Source organism: Osmerus mordax, chromosome 9 (assembly GCF_038355195.1).
Source record: "Osmerus mordax isolate fOsmMor3 chromosome 9, fOsmMor3.pri, whole genome shotgun sequence".
NCBI lineage: Eukaryota > Metazoa > Chordata > Actinopteri > Osmeriformes > Osmeridae > Osmerus > Osmerus mordax.
Window position 1 is genome coordinate 7,979,061 of NC_090058.1, and position 18,457 is coordinate 7,997,517.

Sequence of the window (18,457 nt, forward strand, 5' to 3'; positions counted from 1 at the left end):
TGGAAGGAGGGAGGGCTGTAAGGAGAGGAGGGCTGTAAGGAGAGAGGGAGCTGTAGGAGAGGAGGGCTGGAAGGAGGGGAGGGCTGGAAGGAGAGGAGGGGAGGGCTGGAAGGAGGGATGTCTCATGCCACACAGGAGAGAGAGAGATAGTGAGAGAGAGAAATGATTCCTTTGAAGGTCCTCATCCCCTCTTGAGTTCCATTTGAAAGTTTGTGAAGCGCAGCTGAACTCATGTGACTTCCTCTCCTCTCTCGTACAAGGCTCCCACCAAGCAGGCTTTCTCGCCGCACTCAAGGACAGTCCTGCCAGATATCCTTTCCCTCTCGTGTGCGGTGTGTGGTGTGTCTGTCTGTCTTTCCACGGTGTGTACATAACCTTTACGGATAACTTCACTGAGTCATAGTACTAGGTAGTTCAGACTTGTCACAGTCCCCTACCTCTGCAACATGTCATAGTTCACACAAACACATATAAAGATCAACACACAAACTCCTCCTAACTTCCTTCTCCGTCATCCAGCGGTCTTATCCTCTATTAAACTGCTCTCGTCTCCAATCTCCTTTTCTCTACAGTTCTCTTATAACTTCTAGAAGGTTCTCACTTTGATTAGGTGTCCCTCCCATTCGTCACCAGGCTCCGTCCTGTCCTCAGAGACTGCTCGCATGACTGCTGAGCCTGACGAGTCTGGTTCTGTTTGGCTTACAAAGCACGCACTCAGCTCCACCTCTCTCTCTCTCTCTCTCTCTCTCTCTCTCTCTCTCTCTCTCCCTCCCTCTCTCTCTCTCTCTCTCTCTCTCTCTCTCTCTCTCTCTCTCTCTCTCTCTCTCTCTCTCTCTTTCTCTCTCTCTCTCTCTGTCCTCATAGAATGCCTTTCTCCTCTCCTGCTGTCTACTCCCTTCCTCCTTCCCTCCATGTCTCTCGTGTTCCAGACAGCAGGCTGTGGCATGCGACCCAGAGATGGACAGATGCCCAGCAGTGTGGCTGCTGTACCACTCAGCTCTTGCCTTAAGCCAGCTTGTTGTCTCTCTGGCAGGTTTCCAGGACAAGCCTCTAAAGGTACAGGGGGACCAACCTTTAAGGTCTTACATCCGAATGCTTTTTTTTTCTTCTTTCTTTTCTTTCCCAGAGCAACTTAATCCAAGCAAGTGTGAGACACACTCACCAAGCCTAAAGCCTAACCACATACTTTCTAGGCTCGTTTGGTAACACCCTGACATATTTACACGAGCACATTTTATTAATCCTGTCACGTGTCCATTATCAAGTCAGTTCCAGCTAATCTCATGGCTAACCACGCAGAAAGACTGCCTCACACATGTACTTTACACAAATGCTACTTTTACCCTCCTACCGTGTGGGTGTTTGTGGTGGGTGTTTGTGGTGGGTGTTTGTGGTGGGTGTTTGATGGAGGATATGGTGACTGTCCGCTAGACATAATGTCCGTGGTGTGCCTGTGTGTGTGCGAGAGAGAGAACAGTAGTTAATGTGTCAGTAAGCCCGAGCGGTTACCGCGAGCACCCAAGTCTGGGAGCAGCTGGTGTTTCCAGCCGTGTTTTCCTTGACCGTGTGTTTCACTGTGCTGGAGGTGGTGGTGTGTTTCTTCTCTGTCTGGTCCATCGTGGGCCTGTCCGGCTTCCACACCTACCTGATCAGCTCCAACCAGACCACCAACGAAGACGTGAGCATCAACCCACACACACACACACACACACATGCCACACACACACTTACTCATGCATACATAGACATGCAGACACACACACTGACATACCCTTGATCCTTGATGGGTTTTGTGTATTTGTAGTGAGTCAGCCTCAGTCTCAGTATTCCTTCCTGCAGGGTCCAGGTCTACCCCGGCTAAACGCACGCACACACACACACACACACACACGCACAGGCACGCGCGCACACAATGGGCTATATAAACAGGAGGGAGTTTACCTTCAACAGTGAGATGACAAAACACTACATTTTGTCTGTCTTCAGGACCTGGGTCTCAACTGAATAGATGAATATGTTCACAGTCTGATGAGAGAAGCAGCTAAATGAAATGAGTTCTGTGGGCCCCTGTACCTGTTTCTAACATATGCGTGTGTGTGTGCGCGCGCGGGTGTGTTTCAGATAAAAGGCTCGTGGTCGTCTAAAAGAGGAAAGGACAACTATAACCCCTACAGCCACGGGAACATTTTCACCAACTGCTGTGCAGCACTCTGTGGACCCCTCCCACCCAGGTGCGTGTGCGTCTGTGTGCGAGCGAGCGAGCGCAAACCCAATATAACACAGCTCATCTCCTGTCATGGTGTTGTAATGGAATATTAAAAAAGCCCAAAATAAAAGTCACTTTTATATTTGTATAAAGACCCCCCCCCCCCCCACAAAGCAGGAAATGATCATGGGGGGGCCATGATCATTTCCTGCTTTGTCACTGTGCTGGCAGCGGGTCCTCATCCAGAACCCGTCCTGATGTGGAGTGCTGGGAAACACAGCGTGGCCTCCAGCCTCTCCCTGTCTCGTGCCCCGCTCCTTTACACCCACACGTGGGGAGGCTGTTCCTGAGCCTCAACCATGCACACAAATCAAAACCAAATAACCATATGCCTCAAAAGGAAGGAAATGCTATTTATCTCCACGGCCCTAACTCTACCGATGGACACTGCAGTTTTTACAGAGCCTGGCTGTGTGTTGGCCCACTGTATCACGTTGGAGTTACTTGTGAGGAAGCTAAAGACTCATGTAGCTTGTCTGTCTGGACAGGAAGAGAGTTAGTTATGAAGTCGTTTCTGTGTTTATATACTACCAGCCACGTGCCCTCTGTCATGTCCTCAACAGGTTTTTTTGTGTTGAGTCCTGTCATTCCACACACACACACACACACACACACACACACACACACACACTTGTGGCCTAGATAGCCTCTTATCTTTGCAGGCCAGTCCCACTTTCTGACCATATAGATGTGTGCGCACACACACACACATATACACACAAATGCTCACAGGCAGCCATGCTCCATCGAGAGAACTGGCTATTAAAGTGTCAGGAAGTGGTTGTTGACAATGCAAGGAGGCAACCTCTCCCAGGTGTGTGTGTGTGTGTGTGTGTGTGTGCGCGTGCATAGAGAGGGCTGCTAAGGAGGTTTTTAGCCCTGGCCTGTCAGTGTGTTGGCAGGCTCTGGGGAGTCTCTGCCTCCAGCAGTGTTCTAATACTTACCAGGACTGACTGGACCATAGGTGACAGAGATCTCCTCATTACCATCTGGGGTGGTGTGTGTGCGCGTGTGTCCAGCCACATTAAAGCTGATGAATGGTGTAGTTAAACAACAACCAGGGGGACGCAATCAATATACTTTTTAAAATCTCTAACTGCTGTTTTCTAGTTCTGCTGTGTAACCTTTCAGTTTCTGTCCTGAGGAGGCTGTCCTGCTCAGTGAGACTAAGCCTGACCCCTCCACCCTGACCCCTCCACCCTGACCCCTCCACCCTGACCCCTCCACCCTGACCCCTCCACCCTAACCCCTCCACCCTGACCCCTCCACCCTGACCCCTCCACCCTAACCCCTCCACCCTAACCCCTCCACCCTGACCCCTCCACCCTGACCCCTCCACCCTGACCCCTCCACCCTAACCCCTCCACCCTAACCCCTCCACCCTGACCCCTCCACCCTGACCCCTCAACCCTGACCCCTCCACCCTGACCCCTCCACCCTAACCCCTCCACCCTAACTCTCCACCCTGACCCCTCCACCCTAACTCTCCACCCTGACCCCTCCACCCTAACTCTCCACCCTGAACCCTCCACCCTGACCCCTCCACCCTAACCCCTCCACCATAACCCCTCCACCCTAACCCCTCCACCCTAACCCCTCCACCATAACCCCTCCACCTGGATCCTTCTGATCCAGCTCACTCTAAACTGGCTCTGTCACTCATTAGTCTCCTTACCCTAAGACTGCAGGTCCTGACACACCTAGCCTCAGCAGGTTCCTGATTAACCATCCATGACTTCCTGTACAGCAGTAATGAAGAATCTGAAATAATGATTCACTCCACACTGTAGTACTACTAGTCTGTGTATGACCTCAGTGATCGCTTGGCCTTTCCAGCCTGCATGCTGAGGGATGTAACAAAGGGCATGGAAAATGATGATTCTTTTTTGTATTCATGGTGAAATTCCGGCTTAATCTTATCTTTCCCCATCAGTCTCATCGACAGAAGAGGTTTTGTCCAATCAGACACGCCACAACCCATACCTCCAACCAATGGCACCACTATGTATGGAGCCACCCAATCACAGAGCCAGATGGTGAGTCATTTCATCTATAGGAAGACGGAATCTTGAACAAGGACGTATCTTGGCCTTCTATACCAGTCAGCGTGGCGCACACAGTTAATCATGTTGAATTGAGGAGGGAGGGTGGGAGGGTGGTGGGAGGGGGGCTGGGTGGCGGGAGGCTGGGTGGGAGGTGGGTGGATGGTGGGTCGTGGTGGGCTTGCTGGGTGGATAGGATGTGGATGTCATTGCAGTCTTCGCTGAGTGAATGAGTTCTCTGCTACTCATTCTCTTGTCATGCTCTGCCACTCACTAAATGACATGTGAGAGATTTGCGGTCCCCAAGGAAAGTGTGTGTGTGTGTTCCCCTCACTCCGCTTGACTTCATCAAGCAGCCTAGGCATGCTGACGGCCGTAATCCTGTCCTGCCAAGCTTTGTGACTGCACAGAATGATGGAATAGACACGTGACGCGTGAATGCAAAATAAAAAGAGACATTGATTGAATAATGAAATACTAGGCTTTTAACACAAGCAGCCGTCTGTTAAAAAACAGTACTCGCACTATCCCGGAGAGAGGCAGAAGAAAAGCTAGTCTGTGCGGCTGAACAGCAGTAAGTGCCTTAGTACGAAGCAAGAGAAGCTGTAAATGTCAATTCAGCCCTGTAGACCTGGAGAGACATTCTCCTACACAACACAAGGCTCATCTCTGGCCGTGCGTGTGTGTGCATTGCAGTGCACATATGCTTCTAAAGGTCAGCTTTGGTCACCCCATCTCTTTGTCAGACCCTTGTTATTGAAATCTGTTCCTCCCTGGACACCGCATCCTTCTGTCCTCCCATCTCCATCTCTGAGCCCTCCAGACACGACATCCATGCAGCTCAGAAAGACCCCAGCCTGGTTCTGATGACATTGGGATAGCCCGGTCAGACATGAGGACATTTAGAAATAGCCCATACACCTGATATCACCCAAGCTCATGGAGCCTTAAGGAGTTCTACATACAGTCAGAGAAGGATGGAAATGAGTCGTGATGCATCACGCATTGGAACCATTCTGAACTGAAACTGAAGATAAGCACGTGACCTAAAACCGAAACTGAAAATAAATTCTAAAACAACTATTTTGCAAAACTGTATTAATATTAGACTTTGTCATTGGCGCTGTGCTTCCTCTAAAAATTTCTGATGAACCAACACAAATGTTATGTCCTTATCAGAAACGTTGAAGTATTTCCAGACCGCTGACATGATTGCCCTTGTTTTAAATATTTATTTAAAATCACCTGATGAAAATGGGTGAGCATTATACAAGGATAATTCACGGATAGTATTTTCGCCCATTTTTATATAAATGTTTGCCGACCGAAATTTCTCCCTAGAAAATGTATCCCTAGAAATCAGCCCTCCTGCGCCCACAAAAGCCTTGTTTATATTTTGAATCCCAAAGCACTCATCACCTTGACAAATCAAGATAATTCTCTTACAATGTTGACTATATCCAACAGAATGGCTCTGGATAAGAGTGTCTGCTAAATGACTGAATGTAACTAGTCCGTACTGTAGCTGCTGCACACAGATATATCTGTGTAAAAGCTTAGCACATATAAAGACGCCTCTCTGGTCGTCACCATGACAACTGTGTGTATTGTGTCGAAGGATGACATCATTTCATGTGGACGCCCACGGGCCCATTCAGCGATGCTAGGGAAACAAGATGACTGCATAGTAGTGGCCATGGCCTCTGGCTGAGATCACACACTTCATTACTACTCCACTATGCTCCCTGAATGGAGTCTCTCTCTATACCTCTCACTCTCTACCACTCTCTCTCTATCACTCTCTGTCTCCCACTCTCTATAAACATTATATAGACAAAGGTATTGGGATTCTGGGATTGGCCATTCTAACACCATCTGCAAGCCAGGTCTAATCACCCAACAGCAGGGCCCAAACTCCCCAATGCCCGTGGGGCTGAATGGGCACATATTCCCACAGACACACTCCAAAATCTTGTGGACAGTCTTCTCAGAAGATAGGCAGCTGTTATAGCCACATGGTGGGGCAACTCCAACTTGTCTATGGATTTAGAAAGGGATGTCATAAAAGCTCCTGTAGGTGTAATGTGTAGGTGTCCCAATAAGGTTGTCTAGATAGTGTGTGTGTGTGTATATTTTTCTCACGCCTTTTCTAGTTTATTTGCTTCTTTTCTTTTTCTGTTCCTGTTTTCATCTCTTTGTTTTGTGGTATCTGAGAGCTATTTTTTGCATCACAGGAAGTTAAATGGGCTTTGACTTTGATGGACTGCCGTTTCCTCATGATAGTTACTCTGAGTAATTGCAGACACACAACTCATTTCAGTTTTCCAGCTTTCTCTCTGAAGAATCAGTCCACGCTGTCAAATATTAATTTATACGATAGGATGACTAATAGTTTAATATCACCTATATGTCAACCTCATTCTGCCCTGCCTTAAATAGTTTTCTAAAGTGAATCAGTGTTTAGACAGCTGTCACCTTTCAATAAATCCCTTGTAGTCGATTAATTCTGAAAAAAAGACCCCAAAGTTAACTCCTAGTGCAGGCAGACGAGGACAGGCCAGGCTGTCCATTTCCTGTTCACCTGGCGTTGCGCCAGTCACACTTCCTGTGGCCCTTTCCGAAGCGCTGACATGTTGAGGGTCCAAGCTAAATTTACCGGTGCCCGCTCCGACCTTTCAGGCCTTTCTGCCAGCACAGAGCTCTGTCAGGAGGTAACATGCCAACACGGGTAGGTTCAAGCTGGGACTCGTGGCTGTGCTTGCTCTCTCCTGTCCACTGTCGACTGGAAACCCAAACATGACACAACTTGAGCACTCAGCCTGGCGCCCAGAACACATACAATGAGCCTCACAGCAATAGCATCAGTATAACAATTAAAGTAGGCCATAAACCTTGCTGGGGTGTGCAGCAAGCTTATGGATATGGAGAGTCTGCAGGGCACTGGGGCTATCAAGACAAGCGTGGTGGTGTTTTTCTCTAAATGCATGACTTTGCTACCAGCTTTTGAATAGTCACTGTGATGCCTGCTGTCTCATGTTAAGCCAGTGAGATAGTATGGTAGGTGAATAACGACGTCATCATGAGAATGGTGAAATACCTCCAAATGGACCTTACCCTCGCTGTCACCACTGCCCGGTCCACAGGGCAGTGTTGGCTCTCCAGCTTTCCAGAATGCGTCAATAGGTCTAGGAAGATACCAGTGACAATAGGCCCCTGGAGATCCGAGGGTTTTTTCTGTCCCCATGTGGAGCGCTTCAGCTCTTCCGTCTGGGGGATGGACTGTGCTGATTCAGTCTGTCTGTGTTCCAGTGAGGGAGTGGGCTAGTCCCCAGTAGAGGCAGCTGTTTGTGGGGGAATGGGAGTCGTTCCTGGAAGGGTGCTGTCTGTACCTGGCCCAGCTCCAACAGCACCCAACACAGCATCGGTGCCCCTTCCACTCCACCTCTACTGGAGCTCTCTCATAGCAATTTCCTCATTCTTGGGATTTCGCCAATTGATCCACTATTCAAAGTCCCATCGCTGTTTGTTTAGACTGTTTGACGGACTGGCCCGATGAGAGGGACAGTAGAACCTTGCATGTACTGTACCAGACAACTCACGTCCTGTCAGAGAGTCTCTCTGGAGCTACAAGAGTTGACAAGGTCTGCCTCCATTCTCCTGCCTTCCCACACGCAGCTCTGTGCAGTGTGTCCTCACATTATCCAAGCCGCAGCGCACACAGAACAGGCTGTTAGATGAATTAGTCATCATCTCTTTCAGTGGCGAATCGAGCACGGATGGGACCTTTCTGCAGCCCTGTTCCCAGTCCTAAGTACAGGCATGCAATTTTAAGTTACCCTTAGAAAGGCAGGCAGCGGAGATCGATAGGGAAACGTTTCTAACTTGAACCCCGTGTTATTGATTTTGTGGTTGTGTGTGGGGGGGTAGGGAGTGGGGTTTAATGTTTCTTCTCCATGGTGTGTCTGCGTTCTTCCGAGGGTACTAACGGCTCTGCTTCCTCTCTCTCCTCCATGCTTCTACTCCTCTGTCTCCCCCACGTTAACCTCTCTGTGGTCCCCTTGTGCGTTTTTTTTTTCTTCCTACTTTCGCCATTCTCCTCCTCGTCACTACATGTGCCTCCCCCCCCCCTCCCTCCCCCTTTCTTCTTTTTCTATTCCCTCTACCTCTCTATTCATCTCATTGCTGTCCTCGCATCCACCCACTTCCTCCCTCCCCCTCCCCTGATCTCCTTCTTTCTCGTCTCAGTGTGACCAAGACCAGTGCATTCAGAGCACCAAATTCGTTTTGCAGGCCGCAGCCACGCCTCTCCTGCAGCAGCAGAGTGAGCCGGTCAGCCTGACCGAGGACGGGGGCTCCCTGCCTGGGAGGACGTCCCTGGGGGGCCCCTGCAGCACCTTGCCCCTGGGCCATCCCACGCCGCCCTCCTCCACCAACAACCTGAGCTGCCACGTGGCGGACAACATGCTGCCCCTGCGCAGCGAGCACCACCACCATCACAAGGATGGAGGAGGGGTGGTGGGGGGGGGGCATCACCACTTCCTTACGCCTGAGGAGGCCCCCTCGCCCCCGGGCATGCTCCCCTGCGGTACCCCCCTGGGCCACAGCCACACCATGCAGACAGGCTTCTTCCACCCTGCCAGCCAGGACTCCCTACATGAGGACTCGGTCAGAGGACTGGTGAAACTCAGCTCAGTCTGACCACGGGTTCTTCCTGCCCTGCCCCCGAATACATCCGTCCGTCCCCCTAAAACGTCCCCATTCTCCACTTCCTTCTCCCCATCCTTTATTTCCTCTCCGACGTCCTCACACACCAGTGCCAAACGGTGGGCCGAATTTCCCCTAAACACCACCACAGGACTTGAGACTATAAGAGGCTGTGGTGTCTAGGCTGCTGAAATTTGCTCTCCTCATTCAGCGTCTTGCCAAGCCTCCCGCCATAGCCAGGGATGGCAGCCAGGGCGGTTGACTTTGCCATAGTTAAAGAGACGGTTAAGTTCTGCCCTCCCTTCTCCTCTACGGAAGCAAAAGTCACTGCCCTGGGAACCATACAGACATTTTTAAAAAGGGTTGTTATGGCTGTGTATGGTCAAGAATAAAAAGAGGAAATGTATTTGACAATTGTTTCTTAACGTGTTTTCAAAGGAAAGGAAGAAAAGAAAAAAAGAAGAAAAAAAGCTGCTTTATTTCTGTGGTGAATCACAGGTCTGGCATTTGTTTGTAAGAGGGACTTGGCCTACTTGTTGAATTAAGGATGGATAGTGTCTTTGCCTTTCTCCTCGGACATTCTTGTTGACAGTCAACAATGCAATCAGTAACAAAAGTTGAAGTCATCATGTCGCATATCAGTCAATTCACCTATTTTTTTATGTTAAAGAGACAATATTGTGTCGTGCCATACCATGTTTTTTTTTTCTCAAATTGTTATATTTCCTGTGGATATTAATAAAATCACATCTTTTTATGGGACGAGAACATAATTTCTTTTTGTGTCACAGCCTTGAGGTGGGCAGTTGAGAGTCATGTGTGGCTAGTTGTGACATCACAACTTTAAAAGCTTGTCTTGTGATGAGTGCCTTTGGTCATCCATGCTATTCTGCGACAGTGTAACCAAGGAGACAAAGAAACAGTTTGCATGTCTGAAGAAAAGCAGAAGCACCAACATTGACAGCTGTGCCGGGCCCAAGGCCACTCTCAGGTCATTTGCTGCCCCCAATCATCCTGTTTGTGTCAGAACCCTCGGAGGTTTGTAAAGGAAGAGACAACTTAGTTAACATCCACTTCTTTGTGTTTGCGGTCAACTTAAAGGGAACAACGCTTCCTAAATACAGGCTATTTTTGCCCTTGGTAGCCACTGAAAAGCTTTGCCTGTTGTGTCCTTGCGGCTCTGCTTCAACTGATGTGCTCAAAGTGTGGGTGTTGTGCCAGACAAGCCATGTTGGCAGCTTTCAGTACAGCTTTCTGTGGCCCCCTGGTGGTTGTAATTATAAAATTAAACTTCATGTTGGGACATACAACAGAATATTTAACTGGAAATGTTAAACATTCTTCTGCAATTACATTTTGCATATTCAAAATACATTTGACTTTCTCCATCTTATAAAATTGGTTTTAATAATTAATAAATGGTATGGTACACTTGTATCAAACAAATGCATGTAAATCTCCTGACTTTCATTGACATTAGCACATATTTCAGCACACTGTGAACTGTATATATTTAAGCACATCGGAAGAAGAGTAAATTTCCATACATTTATTCAGCTGTAAATACATTATTTATAATACATACAATAATGTATCCATAACATGTACAGCAAAAATGAATAGTCATCACAATATACAGCTTTGAGAATGTAATTCTCTCGCTCTGCAAATATAATGTAGTAGGCCACAATGTATGCCTTACTGTACAAAGGACTAGTGCTGAAGTACGATATCCCAGGTATTAAAGCTGGTGTAGGCAAGATTAGATATATTAGTTGCTATCAAGATGTGAAGTTTATTTAGGCAAATCTGACAAGAAGTGTTTCTCATCAAACATTGCCTACACCATATTTAATACATTAGATTATTAGACAAATAAAGGATTATTAGACAAAGATTGTCAATGACAGGACTTAAAAAGACAACATGGGGAAAAACATAACTGCCATAACTTAAAAAAGATGATAAAATAATAATATAATGGATTCCAGTTATTTTAGTGTAATTTACAACTCACCTGGTGTTGCTCTGTCCATGCTTCAATGTCACTGCAACATCAAATCATTTAATGGTTTTTCTTGTTTTCGTATTATTGTATGCACAGACAGCAACATATTAGGGATCAAATCCACAGGTACAAGTATGTTCCTGAGAATTGTAATTTTTTCTTCTCTCCAAAAGAGCACCTATCTTCAAGGATTTTCAGCTACACTACTGAAATATGAGTTGAAATACATTCTAATGGAATGTTGACAATTACGGTAAAGATTCTGAGATTTGATGATTTTCAAAATGTATGAATTTAGATTAGTAAAAGTTTGTCACGCAGTTTCCATAAGTTGTGCTCTTTTTGCTAATGACCTTGACATGTTGAACCTGGGGATATCTTAACCTTTCTTGTATTCAGCTCTCTGATATTTAACTGGAGTTTCCAAACCAAACGTCAAAGTGGTTGTTTGCGGATGGCTTGTGGTTAGTGTTTATATTAAATGCTTTTTTTTCTCTCATCCAGTGTATTACAGTTTCCATAACAGTGCACCCAGTTGTGCATAATACAGTATATTAGCTTGTTAGTGCTGTAAAGACACTAACCAAGGCAACCCTGTAAACAGTCATGGCTCAGATATGGGGGGACATTCAGCCTTTTGTTTAAAGCTGGATTTGTTCATGCACTGCAGCCCTGGATGGGTTGTTGTAAAGGGGCTGATTGTCCATTATTTGCCAAAACCAGGCCAAGTCTTGACTGGGTTACCAAAAGGCTAAACCTAGCATCAATTGGAACCGAACAGAAGGCTAGCCTGGCCTTGCACCCTCACTAAGCGACCTAACGTTACCTAGCCTGGTCTAACCAAACCTAGCTTCCACAGTCTGTTACTTTAAGCTAGCCTAGCCTGGGGGTCTGTTGCCCTGGGGGTCACCACAGCTTGGTATCCATTAGCTGCAGGTCGCCCATGATCTCCAGCTGGTCGATGGTGCTCAGGTCCTGCACCCGGTGTCTGTAGTCCAGCAAGTGAGAGCCATTCACAGCTAGCTTGAACTGGTGGGCCTGGATCAGGACGAGCAGCTGAAAGAAGATTACTATTTTAAATGATAGTCTGTCACTGTTATGATATGGATGATCTTTATACCATGTTTAAAGACTACAGCTTTGTGTGTTGTATCACACTACCAGGCTAACATACCGGCATACCTCAAAGTACTCCCCAGCAGAGAAGGGGAAGAAGGGGATCTCTCTCTCCTCTGGACCCCAGGACTCACTCAGGTAAGAGTTCCTGATGAACATGCCAGACTTCATGCGAGGATTAAGGTGCAGGGCAATGTTCTCTGTCTTGCTGTTGCGGAGGTTGATAGTAAAGCTGAAACACATAGGCTGTTCAGCATGACATAATGGGCTATTCTGTGCCCATAAAGTAAGCAATGAAGCTAGATAGCTAAACAGTGCAACTGTTACTTTACATTTTCCTCTTTGTGTGTACTTTACGTACTTTTCTATCTAGCATGAGTATGTAAATGAGCCACATACCTAATATAGGTCTAATATCAATCTACTTGTGTGTTATCTGGTATGTGGGTCTTTAAAGATCCCCTTCAGAGAATATACAGTAAGATCTTTTACAGACCCTTTAAGGACAGCTGTAGTGAGATAACTAACCATTGACCGTCAGTACCATTCCATCACAGGGCCATAAAGCAAACAGGTGGCAATGGTGAAAGCTCTTAGTACTGTCTGGTTGGAACAGTTGGAACGTGTTTTTGTTCCGAGAGTGTCTCTTGTCTTACCTGTGAGGGTACATACTGCTGACCTTCCCCTTAATCATGATGTGCTGCCCAGGGCTCAAACCCTTGATTAGACTGCCTTTATAAGGAAGGCCCTGGCGGGAAACACATTATATGGATGTCAGATCATTTTATCTACATGATTTTAATAGATGTTATTTGATTGATGTGTTAGTTTATTTAAATGAGGCCTATCTTTACAACAGTGCTTTATGTGTTGGAAGAATATAACAGGAAGTGATGTTGGTGTCATGTGATAGAATGTGTATGATTATTACTCACCAAGTCTCCTGACTCTGAATATATTGCCTATGAAGGGAAGAGTGAGAATTAGAACTGTATGATCATCAGTGAATGTGGTAGAATGTTGAATGACTGTTTTAGCTCCACAGATGAGATTTAATTCTTACTGAGTTTGGGATGAAGCCGATAGCGTGAACTTTGACCTTCCCAGCTATAGAAAATGTGTCAATCTTGTCCAGTTGGAGCCTGTGCTTGTACTCCAACAAATGAGCACCATTTACAGCCACCTACAGGCAGTGAGGAACACAGGATTTATGGGACACTGATAGCATAATAGAAGCATATCAAACATAAATAAGCCCATCCAGATTTCCAAATTCTTGTGACCTGACCAATTTTAATTCTGCAGTTCTCTCTAGTGAGTGATCCCAAACTAAATTCATGATCATCCGCATCATCCATTTCACAGAATATCTGGGTAACCCCTGCACACATCATCCCACTTGCCTTGAAGCAGTCGTCATGCACTAGGATGATGGTCTCAAAGGCGGCTCCCTGTTTGTAGGGCATCTTGTGGAGAGTCTCTTCCCTGCCCCAGCTCTCTTGCAGCAGGGAGTTACACACGATGCAGGGAGCGCCCTTAAAGCGAGGGTTGAAGTGGAGGGCGATGTCTGCCCGTGGCCTCGTGCTACAGCCACAGGACAGGTCCATCTGGAACCTGACCAGAGTCCAGCATGAAGCATGTTCACCACATATGGGTTCATTAGACTTATACACATACACATCTAAAGTTATATTTCATGCCACACACACACACAGACCATCATATTCATAATATCACCATGGTGTACCTGTCAGCATCAAAGGGAACAGTGCCCTGAACGATGACTATCTCTCCGGGGTGCAGTCCTCCAGGTATAGTGCCAGTGAATGGGACCACCTGGGGGAAGAGCATAATTGAATTTAAGGTATTCGTTAATTGAATGGCATTGTGGGAAAATAGCCATTGCCATAGCCAAAAACGATTCATGCAATGCACAGAGTTTTGTGCTTTTTTTTCTAATATTATATACTGTCTTGATGTGTGAATTCTCCTCGTATAGAATTGTCATCTCAGGTGGTAGGGGCTGTATACGTGAATAACGGATATGGATATGACTACCCTGTATCTATTATTCATAAACACATAGTGCGGAGTAAAGCACATAGATATAACAGAATGAAATGGAGACGACGAATGCATGCGCATTCGTAAATTGTATTTTCTCTATGTGTGTGTGTGTAGGCTATAGCCAAATAGGCACATTAAACAATAGCATGTTATTCGAATTCAAAACAGACTCACTTTATTTTGAGCTCTACATGTCAGCAGAAAATGGTACGAGCGATATAAGTATCGTAATAGCAATGGTAAAGGCTCTTACCGGATTTAGGACAGTGTGTTTCGCATTTGCCACAGACATTTTTGGCCTACTACGCAATATTACACCATCAAACTGTAATGCCCACAAGCGTCGAATAATTTGGAAACAGAATGTAATATAAATTGGCCCTTGGTTTATATTCCCCTATGCCAAATAAATTCGTATGGCAGTAGGCATTTTTCCTCCATCAGTCCAATAACCCACTATGCTACGTCATATCTAATACGCAACCATGTGATGCTCGGTGGCGGTATCTGAAATTACAATGTCATTACATCAACAGGATAAACTGTAGCTGTGGGTGAGAGGCATGGCACTTCACTGCACTGTATAATTATATTGGAGAAATTTAAATTAGCCGTTTAATGCGGCTAACAAATAGCCTTCTATTTTTGTTTTTGTAATAAAACAAATTGTTGCATACTGGTCATGTATGATGTAGGCCTAGGCTATGCATTGGTAACACAATACAATTAAACTGTAACTTTTTTGCAAAAGTGAGGATCGCTGAAAGTCATCTCAAATTCAATCAATAGACAGGTCACTTATGCGCGCCCTATCAGTGTGACGCGCGTGCAATGTTTGTGATGCCACTCTTAGTCGACAAACGGCACCTTATGATGCAGTTAAATTGAATGTAGTGGGTTCTATATCTGTAACAACATTGCGTGAAGAGGACATGGAAGTTGGCCTTGTTCCATGAAGATTGGTGCGCCAAAATGCACATCTTTCGGACGACCATTCCTTTCCGAAGGTTTTACACCGAGGAATCGGATCTACGGATAATCAAGCCACCTCCTGACGGAGGTTGGGGTTGGGTCATAGTCTTCTCCTCCTTTTTGTACAATGTTCTGGTACTAGGCTTTCACAATTCATTTGGCGTCTACCTTATCAGTCTTCTGAATGAATTTGAGGACACAAGTTCGAAAACAGGCAAGTAGCTTACCGACCATCAACTAAAATAAACCTCACAAAGTTGTTTTGTCATGTCGTTTAATACCTATGTAGGCTTATACAAAAAATGCTTACCCTATTTCTCCCCATAGCCTTGGTTGGCTCCATCAGCTATGGTTTCATCATGATCTGTGGGCCTCTGTCAGGGAAGCTGACAGTCAAGTATGGAGCCAGAGAGATATCTATCATAGGCTCCCTCATCATCATGCTCTCCATTGTCTGCTCCTCCTTCGCACCGTCATTAGGAGTCCTGTTCTTCACCCATGGCTTTCTAACCGGAGTAGGTTCCAGTTTCGCTTTCACCCCAGGTTAGCACTATGAAAGGGAACTGATAAGAAACTGATGATAAATCTCTATTCAGTAGACTATATTGGGCAGCCACAGACAGAAGTACATGACAGATTTGGAGAGAAAACAGATACAAGCCTTTTCGTTCCGAACCTCCATAGATCCATTCTTATGTTCATCTCACCTTCCTGTCCTCCATCCACCACCCTCCCGACCCTTCCCTTTCCCAGGTATGATCATGGTGAGCCAGTACTTCACCACCCAGCGCTCCCTGGCCACTGGGATCGTGATGTCAGGGGGGGCCGCGGGGGCTCTGGTCCAGACCCGGCTCCACCAGTACCTCATAGACACCCTGGGCTGGAGGCAGAGTCTCCGGGTGTTTTCTGGTGCCATGTTACTGTGTGTCATCACCGGCTTTACCTACCTGCCACTCAATAAAGGTACTAGGTGCTAAAGGTACTGCAGATATTGACCCCACAGCTTGGCTTGGTTTCATTTAAACCTTAAAGGACTCATGCTCATGTGAAAATATTTATCAATAATTCATGGAACTACAACTACACAGAAATTTCAAAAGACTGCCATTGACTTGATGCCCAAGTATGGATGAAAATTCAGCACATTGAATTTGTACTCCACTACTATTCTGCTACACCAAGGTCACACCAGGAGTGTGGTGGACAATCTGAAGAACTCTCCCCTGAATAAGTTTGTTGTGGACTTGGGACTGTGGAAAGACTCTGTATTCCTCATCTGGGTCCTGGCCAACGGACTGTGTAAATTTGGGTTCTTTATTCCTTATGTCCACTTGGTGAGTGATACAATGTCATCTTCAAAAGTATTACAACTTGGCAAAAAGAAGCAACCTTATTTCAAGGTTATTGTGCAAGGTTGCATTTTAGTGTTGTTAGTGATGTACCTGGGTTTGTGTGTGTGAGTGTGTAAGCAGACACGTTCTTAATGTACCTGCGTGTGTATGTGTGTGTGTGTGTGTGTGTGTGTGTGTAGGTGAAGCATGCAGTACAGCTGGGTATCCCTGTCCACAGCGCCACCAACATCATGTTGTGTCTGGGCTTGACCAGCATGGTCAGCCGGATCATCTTCGGCAAGATCTGTGACTCAGAGAAAATCAACAGACTCTACTTCAACCAGGCATCAGTCTTCTTTGTTGGTACGGCCCACTGACTGCATTGTTCAGGCATTTGTTGAGTTGTGTGGTGAGACATGTTCTTCAGTGAATTAACCTGCAACAGGATCTTGTCAGTCATTTACATAAATGATCTGTAAACCTGTAAAGTGACCTTTCTACTTCCAGCCAGCAGCATCAGTATGAGTGTATTCTTGTGGCCCCAGGTTTGCTGTACCTGTTGATCCCTGCTCTCCACAACTACGGCTCTCTGGTGGTGTTCGCTCTGCTGCTCGGGGTGGCCGACGCAGGGAACTACATCCTGCTCCCCGTCCTGACCTTCGACCTGATGGGTGCTGAGCGCATGCCCGTGGCATGGGGGTTCATGCTCACTGTCAATGCTGTCAGCTGCCTGGGGCCGCCCTTTGCCGGTACGTTAACAGGGGCTTTTTCGTTGATGGACTCCATGATAACGCCCAAACCAAGAGACAGTGTTTTGTATAGTAATGAAAATTCAAATCAAGTCACTATTTAATTACCAGTACTTTTTAATAAGACAATATTTCATTATGTCCATAGAAAATGCATTACGTTTTAGCATCTCTGTAATGTTAATGTTAATATGGGGAGTCAGGTGGCTGAGCGTTTAGGGAGTCGGGCTAGTAATCTGAAGGTTACCGGTTCGATTCCCGGCTCTGCAAAATGACGTTGTGTCCTTGGGCAAGGCACTTCACCCTACTTGCCTCGGGGGGAATGTCCCTGTACTTACTGTAAGTTGCTCTGGATAAGAGCGTCTGCTAAATGACTAAATGTAAATGTAATATTGAGTTAACCAGTTTGACATCCCCTCAGGCTGGATGGATGACATCACGGGCAGCTACAACCTGGGCTTCGTGGTTGCCGGATCATTGAACGTGGCGGCGTCCATCGTTCTAGCCTTTATCCCTCTAGCCAAGCACTCCATTAGGCAGACAGAGAGGAGCATCATCAACGTCACCATCAACCACTCCACGCAGGAGATCACGCGGTGGGCTGAAAACCTGCCCCCCATTGAGGTAACGTACTGCATCGGATATCTCCACAAGGGCTGTTTGGTACTCAAGTCCCACTTTTTGGATGGGTATAGCTCAGAGCATTTGACTACAGATCAACAGGTTGCAGGTTTAAATCCCTTCCAGTACGTCGCTTTGGATAATAGCGCCTGCCATTTGAAACTATTTATTATTTTGCTCTGGCACTTGTTGACAAATCTAATTTCAAATCTGAGTGCCTGACTGTTAGATTTAGGTCGTAGCCATCGTCCATCATCTTTAGAATCGGTAACTAATTGATTAATAGTTCCAGTGTCAAATCAATTTGTTTAATCCGTCTGATAGGAAGTGCCTGTTGTGTCCAAGTACGTGAGTTACACCAGGACTATGTTCCGTAGCCCAGACCTCTTTGAGTCCCAGCCTGAGGCGTACAGAGGAGAAGAGGTGGTGGGGGAGGCCACAGGGAAGGCTGCAGTGCCCTCTCCCGAGGAGACGAGGCTGTAGAAAGGGCTGCAGTAAGAGAAGCTGGCCTCATCTACACACACCACTCAGCCTCTGCCTCTTTCTCTCTTGGTCTAGAACACGTCTTCACACAAGCATTG

At 46.5% G+C, this 18,457-nt stretch overlaps 3 protein-coding genes across 3 annotated transcripts; 2 read left to right on the plus strand and 1 right to left on the minus strand.

Annotated features, from left to right (window-relative positions):
• Nucleotides 1-260: 260 nt before the first annotated feature.
• On the plus strand, nucleotides 261-10,427 carry LOC136948651 (palmitoyltransferase ZDHHC14-like; the record flags this gene model as incomplete). The annotated part of the gene is given in 5 exon segments (XM_067242569.1): nucleotides 261-309; nucleotides 1,576-1,678; nucleotides 2,122-2,231; nucleotides 4,200-4,302; nucleotides 8,554-10,427. Coding segments are annotated over 5 exon segments (818 nt in total), but the record flags the coding sequence as incomplete, so codon positions are not given.
• A 1,499-nt stretch (nucleotides 10,428-11,926) lies between these two features.
• On the minus strand, nucleotides 11,927-14,569 carry lgals8b (galectin 8b). The gene is made up of 8 exons (XM_067242570.1): nucleotides 14,457-14,569; nucleotides 13,884-13,972; nucleotides 13,540-13,750; nucleotides 13,200-13,319; nucleotides 13,072-13,098; nucleotides 12,793-12,884; nucleotides 12,203-12,368; nucleotides 11,927-12,076 (listed from the first exon to the last, which is right to left on the minus strand). The coding sequence occupies exons 1-8, from the start codon at nucleotides 14,493-14,495 to the stop codon at nucleotides 11,927-11,929; spliced, it is 894 nt and encodes a 297-aa protein (XP_067098671.1). The 5' UTR covers nucleotides 14,496-14,569.
• Nucleotides 14,570-15,534: 965 nt separating this feature from the next.
• LOC136949088 (monocarboxylate transporter 10-like) lies at nucleotides 15,535-18,359 on the plus strand. The gene is made up of 7 exons (XM_067243293.1): nucleotides 15,535-15,718; nucleotides 15,929-16,138; nucleotides 16,358-16,509; nucleotides 16,707-16,869; nucleotides 17,052-17,255; nucleotides 17,677-17,918; nucleotides 18,201-18,359. The coding sequence occupies exons 1-7, from the start codon at nucleotides 15,535-15,537 to the stop codon at nucleotides 18,357-18,359; spliced, it is 1,314 nt and encodes a 437-aa protein (XP_067099394.1).
• Nucleotides 18,360-18,457: the final 98 nt, after the last annotated feature.

What these genes read in the sequence shown, in the direction of transcription:
- lgals8b (XM_067242570.1), bottom strand. Translation starts at nt 14,495, where the DNA reads ATGTCTGTGGCAAATGCGAAACACACTGTCCTAAATCCG. An exon ending in GTTCCCTTTGATGCTGACAG is followed by an intron (nt 13,751 to 13,883) that starts GTACACCATGGT and finishes GACTCTGGTCAG; the next exon opens with GTTCCAGATGGACCTGTCCT. An exon ending in CTGCTGGGGAGTACTTTGAG is followed by an intron (nt 12,077 to 12,202) that starts GTATGCCGGTAT and finishes ATCTTCTTTCAG; the next exon opens with CTGCTCGTCCTGATCCAGGC.
- LOC136949088 (XM_067243293.1), top strand. Translation starts at nt 15,535, where the DNA reads ATGATCTGTGGGCCTCTGTCAGGGAAGCTGACAGTCAAGTATGGAGCC. An exon ending in GGCATCAGTCTTCTTTGTTG is followed by an intron (nt 16,870 to 17,051) that starts GTACGGCCCACT and finishes TTGTGGCCCCAG; the next exon opens with GTTTGCTGTACCTGTTGATC. An exon ending in ATCTCCACAAGGGCTGTTTG is followed by an intron (nt 17,919 to 18,200) that starts GTACTCAAGTCC and finishes TCCGTCTGATAG; the next exon opens with GAAGTGCCTGTTGTGTCCAA.